Source organism: Etheostoma spectabile, chromosome 21 (genome assembly GCF_008692095.1).
Source record: "Etheostoma spectabile isolate EspeVRDwgs_2016 chromosome 21, UIUC_Espe_1.0, whole genome shotgun sequence".
In the NCBI taxonomy this organism is placed as follows: domain Eukaryota; kingdom Metazoa; phylum Chordata; class Actinopteri; order Perciformes; family Percidae; genus Etheostoma; species Etheostoma spectabile.
In genome coordinates this window covers 7,505,321-7,516,261 of record NC_045753.1, presented here as the reverse complement: position 1 = coordinate 7,516,261, position 10,941 = coordinate 7,505,321, and the positions used below count along the sequence as shown (strand labels likewise).

The window sequence follows — 10,941 nt, the reverse complement described above, 5'->3', positions numbered from 1 at the left end:
CCCCCCCCCCCCTTCCTTTCTTTCTTGCTTCTTATTTTCCCCTCTCTAAAAAGTTATGCAATACTGCCATTTCAGACACGGCCTCCCCCTCCTCCCTTCTTTCCTTTCTTCCTCCTTTTGCTGCGGCCCACACGCCCACACTGGCTTTCTCTGCCTCAAAGTTTTGAATGGTTTCAGTGACATTATCATAGCATGGCTGCTTTGGTTTGCTGTGGAACAATTCAGAGGCAGGTTTGTGATGGGTGGGCATGACGGGTTGTTTAAATGTAAAGCCTCTTATGTCCTAAATCAAAGCATGACTTTATTGGCATGAAAGTTCTGATAACTATGAGGACTGAGGAAGGAACCTTGAGCACACATTTCCCAAACCTGGTGTCAGAGATACAGTTTGGATAAGATATACTATGAGGGCATTCCATTATCATTTACAGCCAATGATGAATGCATGAGGAACTGCACATACATTTTTTCAGTGAAAGCATCTTCAAGTAAGATTTGCTGCAGGAGTGCCTGCAGCAACATGTCTGTTTCTGGCTAGCAGAATGAAAGGTGTAAGTAATGGCCAACAAGAGCTGGGGTTGTTTAAATTCGGGAGCGGTGGCCTTAGGCTGTGTGAGAGAGCCCATGTCTTTGTGTGTGTGTGTGTGTCTGTGAGGCAAACAGGGTCCTGTGACAAGTAGACCCAGGACCAATCTTAAACATTTCTTCAACAATGTAAACTTCACTTGATATCTTGTTCATGTAACATAAATAATGTATCTCGTCCATTGCAGTCTGTGGTTAAAGTTAATTGTACTGTGCCTCAACTTCTTTTTCTAGAGTTGTTTTTTATTGTATGTGTTATTGTGCATTAATCTCTGCAACTGTTGGACACCCCCTAAAAACGGTAAAACATTTACTGGCCCAGCCTTGCCAAACCCTTCGTCTGCTAACAGGTCAACTTACTATAAATCCACACAATGGCCAACGCCCAGCTGGTAACAATGGCCACTGTGGCTGACTCTTCTGATGATGCAAGGTGTGAGTTAAAAGTTATACGATCCCAGGTATGAACAATGCTCTGATAGCTCTGCTTATCTAAATGACTGTGTCTAACTTGGTGGCAGAATCATTTGGACGCTTTGTTTTATTAAAGACATTAAGCGGTTCATGCCAAAGTGCACCTATTTGTGTATGCCTTGGTTTTGGCTCAACACTGAGGGTGTATTCCCACTAGATGTGTTTAGAGCAGTTTAGTTGAACCTGGTCAGGTGAGAAAGATCCTAGTTAATCTCATCACGTGGTACTAAACAACTTTCTAAGTAGTATAAGAAGACAGATATTAACATCTGCAAGCCAGAAGTTGCTGGTGCTTAGGAAAGCAACAACAACAACATAACAAGAAGAACCACGGACTAACTGCAACTGCAACTTAACCTTTGAGTGGGTGTGACTTTCATTAATAGGCTCTAATTCACTTATCTGGTTGATGAAGCTAAAAAAACTAAACACATAACTGCAGCAAAGTCAACTTTTCCACAACGGGTCAAACCAAAGGAAGCTGCTGCTCAGGGTACCAAGTACTCTAAACTCTAAGCTTCAGAGTCCTGCAGAGTCTTACATCCACACAGCAAACTGGCAGCACTGTCTAATCTACTGTAACAAGAGGTCAACGCAGAGAAGCAAGCCAATTAAGAACTGCAGCTTCTTCACTGCCTTCTTTCTTGAGACTTCACTGTGTGCGCACACACACACACACACACACACACACACACACACACACACACACACACAACACACACACACACACACACACACACACACACACACACACACACACACACACACACACACACACACACACACACACACACACACACACACACACACACACACACACACACACACACACACAAGCCTGAGCACTAACATCTCAATGTCTCCAATCTGCAGTGAGGTAGGTTCTCCACTGATGATGACGTAAAACACACCTGAACGCTACATAGGGTTTGTCACGTAGCGGACCCGTAGTACGCTACCTAGGGTTTGTCACGTAGCGGACTATTACTAGGGCAGTAATGACCTTACATACCACCAACTATAGCATTCATATTTTTTATTTGTTTGGTCATCACAGTGCTGTACAGATGAGGTTGGAATATTCCGCTGCAAAAAAATTGAGCTAGGATGACAAAATATTGAATTAAAGTAGGGCTGGATGATTAATCAAAAATTTATCAAAATCTAATTTATGTAGCTGTTAGACGTAAATGTAAATGTGCTGTATTTATATAGAGCTTTTAGAGCTAGACTAACGACTACTCAAAGTGCTTTTCATCGTACAGGATGGCATTCACATTCACTACTTATACACTGTAGCCGAGGCTGCCGTACAAGGTGCCACCTGCTCATCAGATAAACACTCACACACACACACACACACTCACACTCAGCGCAACACCGGGGGCAACTCGGGGTTCAGTGTCTTGGTATTCATAAAACAAGCTAAACAAAAAGTGCATGTCTGGCGCTTGTGTTGCATCTTGCTCACAAGACAAATTCCCCTGTTGGGACTTAGGGTAAATTGTTAAGTTAAAATGGGGCTTACTGTTCAGAGACTAACGCAAACCTCAAGTCAGAGATGGTCAGCACATTTTACACATATATGAAAACTAAAATATTGACATGAAAATGACAAACCACTTCCATAAATAAGGCCATAAAGAAATGTTGGTAGCTATTGACCAGTATAGAATAGTATTATAGACTACTACTTAGTACAGACTTTAAGCTACATTGTAGCTACGTCCTTCTGGGCTCAAGTACAAAATATGAATAATGTAGATTTTCCAAAGCAGCAAATAGAATTATCCCTTCATTCATTGTTGCGCTTTACCTGATGTGAGATATCAAAATGTCTACTGTAGTAAAGGCTTGCTATTCTCTGAGGAAAGGAAATTGTGAGAAGTAACAGTTTAAGAAATGTGACACACTTTATCTAGAATTACCACTAGGCCTGCACAATATGGAAAAATCTGACACTGCGATTTTTTTGTCCCCTGCGATATATATATATATTGCGATTTGAAAAAAGAAAAAGTAATTTTTAAAGATGACTTATATAGCTCTATTTGGGAAAAATAATCATTCTCAACTACTGCGGTGTTTGTAGGGAGTGCATCTACATAGAAGATAAAAATGAAAAAGGTTCTTTCTAACGTGACCCATTCTTTGTTAAACTTTAATGCTTTACAAACACCAAGTAAGTAAACACTGTGAAATACTCTTCTAAAGTAATTTTGGCAAGGAATTAGGTAGAATACACTGGTTGCTATGACACCATGTGTATTCAGAGATACTATCAATCCAGGCTAAGTGTATGACAGGACTAGGTTGCTTCCTCTAAATTTCAGGTTTTGGTCAACTAGCAGGGCCAGTCGTTAGTTGATCATGACTCACCTCCGCGAACTAGCAACAAACTGTGTATCCAAGAACATTAAATCCATGTAAATGACGTTAGATCGACACAGACTTCTGTTATAGATTATGTGTTACGTTTCCAGAACTCGTTGCGGCTCCGAACTGTACATTAGTTTTTTCTACCTATATTAGCTGTACACCTGGCTTAGCAGCTTTCTCACTTACCATAAAATGGTGAGTGAGTCAGTGTAAATGGTCTATAGATTGATTTCCCTATGAAGAACTTTGTTAAATCATTTTGTGACCTTTGTAGATGTTAAGTGCCCTATAGTTCCTCAAAAAATACAGTTCAATCACAACTAAAATAGTCATCATTGTGTGTGAATAGAGGTGCGGAGGGGGTGAGGGGTGGGGGGGGGGTGTGTGACTGGTTATCTTCCTTCATACAGGCAGAGTGACTTGGGCAGCACATCACTAATGTTGTACAAAGGCAGGCCTGCTGCATGTGTTTGTGTTGATTCTCTCTTTCTCTCTTTTGCCAATATGTGTTTTCAGGCAATGGGTTTCTGATGTCGAGTTTGTCGTTACTGCACACGGGCATCGAAACAATGAGGCAGTGTTGTCTGAGACGTCCGCTCTTCTCTCTCACAAAATCATCCAGTGCACTAACTACCTACCTATTCACATCTATGATAGCTGCACACTTACCACTGACGCTAAATGTTCACTTGTGTCACAGGCCTTAGGATGTCTGCCATTTGCATTTAAGATTAATCACAATTTTTTAAACTTTCTTTCTTATTAAAAACGAAATGAAAATATCTGACTGCAGGCCTATTTGAACGCAGGTGATTTGGCTTACTTCCTAGTTCCCAAGTTTCGCAATCTCCTCTAGCCTGTAGGGCAGGGTATCTGATTTTGATAGCAAGGTTTTGGTACCAAAAGGATTATAGTTTGATAGCTTTTTAGGAATTTAAAACATTTTTATGAGAAAACTCTTTTTTTATTTAACAAAAAGCCTCAATTTCAAATGTTAACTGTCTATTCATACACAAGCAGTCATACAAGAACTTGACCTGAATAATATACATTTTAGGTGATACCACTTAAAACTTTATACTTAATGCTACATACAGGAGATTCCAGTCAGTACAAACAAGTACTAGGCTGTTCTGACTTAGTTGTACTGACCTGTGAACTTGTTTGAGTCTCAAAATGTTTCTCTCCAAGTAGGATAAGAAAGACATCAATTGTCATAGGGGTTCATGCTTATAGACATGATGGTGATATCAAAACACTTTGCCGCAATTGCAATATCATGACAGCATTGGTGAGCATATCCTCAAAAAAGAGCTCTAATGAGCAGCAAAAGCATAAGAACATGAGTTCTACATGTACATTTCAGCCCAAGCATAACATCTTAATCACATGTTACAGATGTTAACAACCAAAACAAGTTAGCAAGGAAGTCACAAGTCTTTCCGCACAGACTGAGAAAAAACCAGAAACTGTTTAAAGAGAAGAAATACAATTTAGTGGTGCTTATTAAAAAAAAGTGTCAGTAGCTGCAGTAGGGCAAACCATTTCTGGAGAATTAGGCAGTACCTTGACTAACACGAATAAAGCATTACTGGCATATACAATAGGTCCACCCTGTATGCTTGATACAGTTTCAGCTATCATGATTTGACAGCGAGATAATGTCCAAGCGGATCAAAACAGCATGTGATCTCTGTGTGACCCATCACTTCGAGTGTGCAATCTCCTGTTCACAAGAATCTAAAGTATTTGTGGGTTTATATTATGCCATTGTAATAATCTAGCCTAGTAGGGCCCAGGAGTCCACAGTGACCTACAATAAAGGGTTTATACAGTTAATCCACCCGACCATTTCAAATAGATGGCTTTCCAGAGATGCTACTTTATTCTTACTTCCCAACAGAGTGCTGCTTTGTCAGACAGCAGTGTGTACTGTTGTGGTGAATGCATTGAAGAGAGACACAAGGTAGTCCAGCATTCCTCTCTCCACGCCCACTAGCCAGATATGTATCAAAATTAATCGGGTACACAGAGGGACCACAATCCTGACAGCCACGCGATTTCACACACGAGACACAAACACAAAGCACACCCAAATTCACATAATTCCAGTTAGCAGCAGCAAGGTAAAGGATGTGGTTCCTACCTGGCTGGCAACTAGCTGTATGGAAACCAGGTTGTTGCTTACCTGTAGAACTAAATCTTGGAGGGCGTTTTCCATTTCAGCAGGACGGAGCGTTGAACGGTTCTGTTAAGAAAATAAAAGCACAGCTTTACACAGAATAACATATCTTTTCTGCCAATTTCTTTTTATACGAATTATGACGTTGAGCAGCAGTGTCGGTATTAGTGTAACATTGCATGTGCACAAAGGCCCTCATGGAGTGAAAGAGGTTAAAAAAAGAATAGTGAGAACTGATAAGGGTTAGACGAATCCCGTTGCAGGAGGCCTTTCTACATATGTCATGGGGCAACAGCCTACAGCTGTCACTGTCCAAAACACCGACATCTAAGCTATGTGTAGCTTGTCTGGGTGGGAGTTAACCTGAAGCTAAAGCACATTAGTGAGACGGTTAGGTAAAAATCACAACAAACGCCACAATGAACGTGAAATGTTACAATATAGAATAACGTCCTTAATACTGACGCTGGCTATGTTGGAAGCAGTCGGCATCCCTGTTGACTGCAGACAGTCAGACATCCCAAGTTAGCTAGCTAACGTTAGCATGCTATGCTGCCAGGCATTACAACAAACCGCTAGCTAGCTGTTCAGCGTAGTTTCTGTCTGTCACGTTACGGTTTTCTCGATGGGGAAGCTATAATACGCGACGCCATCAATGTAAACTTACTAAATGTATTCACGCTTACTTTTCATGGTCGCCACTTATGTGTTGTGTCTATAGGATAAACGCGTTGACATCACACCGCCCTTCCGAACCACAAGGAAACTTTAACCGGAAAACCCTCCTCCGCGTGGGACGCAAAGACCCACTTCCTTCACGACACCTTTATAACCAGTCTACTACTAATTAGCTACTTCTCTGTAAGGGGAGTGTACAGCAGTATGTCCGCATATGTCTGACACAATATGTCTCTAATATTAGCCTAGATGTAGCATTTACGTTAACGTGAGAAAAGTAAGAAAATAAGCTAGTAGATGTATGCAGCTACAACTATACACACACCCTGAACAGTCTCTGTCTCCTCTAGTGTCAAACTACATGTAGTCTAGGCTACTTCAGGAGGCAAAGGGTTTCTGCCTTGTTGTATGACCATTTACCAAATAAGTGCATTTCAGGGGATTACAATATTAACAAGAGATTCATTGTGAAAGGGTTTTATAGTAGCCTACTTTACAACTACTTCGTTCAGTTTTCACATAAAGAGACAAACTGTTCATTTCCTACTGTCAAGCACAAAGGACTGTGGGCTAACTAAAATGCATAACTTTACTTTTATGCTTTTCAACCTATATTTTTAATTGACAATTTTTTTATAAATGTGGAGGATTGACATATCATGAATAAAAACATAAACTCTGTGGTGTCGGGTTGGGCAAAGAAGTTAAAGTACTAGACCACTGCTACTACATAGGCATTACAGTACATTCTGTTAAGATACACTATGAAATGTTGAAAGCTTTCTTGATTGTGAATAAAACATTAAAAAAAGCTTTAGTCTGTGATTGCCTAAGGACTTTTTGCACAGTGGCTTTTGAAATGTTGTTACTATATTCTAAAAGGGAAAGAGAGACAAACTCCTTACATGGGTGTTGAGTTTGTGATTCACAAGATCTCTTCAAAAGAACTGGTCATTTTAAATCCAAGTTACATCCTTATCATTTTTAGTTTATTGAAAAACTTCACTCTCCATATTTCTTTAATTGTCTACAGTTTTAAATCAGTAGGCCTACATTTTTATGAAAAGGATGGTCTCACATGCAAAAAGACAGATTTATGTCATTTTCATGTTATTCTCTCCAAAACACCTTTTATAAATAAAAAAAAAACATTATGAAATTTCTTGGAAATATGGGGCATAATACCGTGATTAACAAATTATCAATAATGTTTAAAAAAATCAAACATATATTAATTTCTGTTTGTGTGATTTAACCTATAGAATTTAAACCTAATAGAATGTAAATGTTCCATGACCCATAATCAGTATGATTCATTGTGACACATTTAGAATCATAGGGACTCTTCTATAACATCTCAGAGTTGCACTACTCAATCTGTCTGCACATTCACATGTGTTATGATATCATAGACAGCTTGTTTGATAGAGGACCAGATTCATAAACATTTTAACTCGTTTCATCCAGGATTTTAACCATTCACTCTTGCTTCATAAAAATAAAAGGAAGTTACCAGCAATTGTATTTCTAGCTGCGAATATTAAATTTTTCAATTGTTCCTACTGACATATAATATTGAGAGCATTAGCTTTGAAAGTTGTGTATTTTAGGATATACTAAAACATGACTTGTCTCCAATTTAGAACCCTGACCTCTCCATATTGTACAAGACGAGATTTTTACCCTTTACCGTAAAAGTGATTTTTTTCCAGTGCAAGACGTCTGACAAGTCCTGTAACGCAGACATATACAACTGGTTTGAGTGTATTTCCAAGCTTTAGCTATGGATATTTAGCTTGTAAGATGCAGAAAGTAATCATAGATTGTTTCCTTACTGAAATTATGATTCACAGGAAAATGCCAAGATGCCAGTTTGGCGGCTATATAGCCTTATACCTGTGACATGTCAAATCATAATCATCACGGATTTGAAGCCTAGATTTGTGGCAGTCCCCATAGACAGTGAATTATCATGAAGTTTTTTATGTCTTAGAGGCATTTTAGATTACCTCTGAGACTATGCTAGGCAGAGGTACAAACACATTTCAGGCTGTCAATTTCAAATTCTTTCTTTCACAGGCATAAAGCGAAAACTCAACCATTTTATTATCCAATTATCCAAAAAGGCCATTTTTGCAAATAATCAATGCATTTATGCCTGGAATGACTACTATTAATCGCGTGTGACAAAAAGCGCAATATTAAAATGTTCCTAGTGTTTTAAACCAAACCTGACCTACATTCGGATTTAAAGGGGATTATTATAGGTGATATAAATAAATCGTGTTTGGGCCAAAACTGGAGAAATGAGCGATGGTGGGCGTGAGCTCTGAAGTCACCGAGTGATCATACAAATTGCCTCCACTCTGAGATACACCTGGGAATGACGATATAAGATATATGAGGTTCATCTTTATCCTAAAAGCACAGCTGTCGCCCACTATAACCCATGTAGTGTGATGTAGTGTAGGATATATTCCAATCTGTCTTTCATCACCATTTGTCCTCATGTTGAGAAGAATCTGTCTGCGTTGTGAGGCGAAGCAGGCTACTACACGAGATTAGTGGACGCCAATCCTTCATACAAGGAGACCTGTTACAGTTATAATACGACTGTGTTTGTGTGATACACGTTGTGAAAATCCTTTATGTGCATATGCTGTGAGGTCATCACTGATAAATCTGACACGTGTATGTTGTATCTTTTAAGGGTCCTTTCATCAGAGGAAAGGTTGCGCATGGGCATCACCACAGAGCAATAGCCAGACCACAGGACATGGACCGTAGCCACCACTCATGCGTTCACACATGGACCACAGCAGTCGACAACGGATCCTCAGCGTGTCTCTGCTCCGCGCCTTCTGGTCATCGGGATTTCCTCCATTCAATCTTACGCAACAACAGTCTAATACTCTCAAACCCTTCTTTTAGCCCTGCCAAATTTTAAGAGGTTCCTTGCAATACTAGCGTGTAAAATCAAACAATCACAAATGATATATTTGAGTTCTTCAGATAACCGTGATACATATTTACTGAAGCAAGTCTGCCACGTATATGATTTCGATTCAATCAATTCAGTGTCCTGTGACCGATACATAAGCCCTTTACACACAAAATTACCTTTATTTCACTTAGCCAAAGTCAGCTAATCACCTTTGACATTTTTCATAAAAGCTCGTCCAACATTAAAATACAAAAATAAAAACATGCTCTATCTCTATATACCGATCACAAATCAACACTGGTATGGTAGCCCCTTAGTCTCAGTCTACATCAATCCTCTATCCTCCGTTTTTGTTTATCTTGAAGGGCATTCACAAATCCAACTAAGAAAACTGAAAAAAGTCACAAATCCTAATTTCTACAGTCAAACAAAGACGAACTCACTGTAATGTACCTAGCTTGTCCATAGTCCGACCCCCAATCTTTATCATAGCCAAGGGACAATCCAATCACATAAACTAATTTTTTTATTTTCTAACAATACCAACAATCTACTAATCCATTTTACGTCCTGACTTAACAAGAAATAACAACACATCACTTTAATGTAGATTGACATTCCTCCTTCACTCCTTCTGTATTTTCAAATATTTGTCTTTTAAAAGTTCAATTTACAGTTGGCAATATTTTACGATTCATTCTATATGTGTTTGTCATGTTGTCAGCATCATTCACAACACCAACTAGCAAATATATACGAGACTTTACAATTGTCCAAGCTATTAAATGTGCTGTAGATTTATATAGGCGCGTTTTCCAGTCTTAACCAACTGCTCAAAGCGCTTTTACATCTACAGGAAACATTCCCAATTCACACACAATATACTAACCCTGTGGCCACGTGTCTAAAAAAAAAAAAAAAAAGATCACAATTTTTTTTTTTTTCATTATTGTTAATTAATTATCTAGGTAAAATGTGCAATTAATCGTGATTTAGATTTTAGGTCCTATTGCGCAGCCCTAGATTGAAGTTCCGGTGATTGTAACAAACAAAATGTACACTAAGGCCTCACCATTCTTTCTCTCCTGCAGAGGGCGTGGGGTGGGTGCAGGCTGAAGGGACAGCTCCTGAAGCTCACTGGTCACTGCCTCGCTCTGAGGGCTCGGGGCCAAGCCTGGCGTCCCAGCAACTTCCATGCTTCCACAACTCGGCTCCTCCCTTCTCTGTGGGTGTAGTGTTGCCAGGGTGACTGGGAGACCTGTAGCAAAAAAATAGGACATTAGTAGTTGAACTAGTACAGAGCCCGTTGAAAATGTGCCTGTTTGGAACGAGTGATTACTTGGCCTGTGGTATTGCTGCTTGTAGAAATCTTCAAAACCAAATTGCACCCCAAAATAACTTACAGAAGGACCCCAAACTACTTAATATGAAACGCCACTGTATAGCCTACAACTGATTTACAGCGTAGGCTACAACTGTATTTACCTGACAGAGAACGGGGCAGATTTTGAATGCAATGCAAAAAAATCACAATGCCAATGTGGAGTAATCAGACATTAGCATCATAGCCTCATGGAAGTGCGCTACCCACCTGGCCCATTAAGAGAGCTAATTAGCATATATCTGCGTTTATCAACCACCAGAACCAGGCCGTTTGTGTGTATATATGTATATGTATAGATAGATAGATAGATAGATA

At 39.5% G+C, this 10,941-nt stretch overlaps 1 protein-coding gene across 1 annotated transcript in view; it reads right to left on the bottom strand.

Moving 5' to 3' along the window:
- The window catches only part of mrtfab (myocardin related transcription factor Ab), a 60,287-nt gene that overhangs the window by 43,732 nt on the left and 5,614 nt on the right, over window positions 1-10,941 (bottom strand). The window contains exon 3 of the mRNA XM_032502083.1: window positions 10,315-10,500. Within this exon, the coding sequence (XP_032357974.1) occupies window positions 10,315-10,438 (124 nt within the window). The 5' untranslated portion in view covers window positions 10,439-10,500. The remainder of the gene's footprint in view (window positions 1-10,314; window positions 10,501-10,941) is intronic.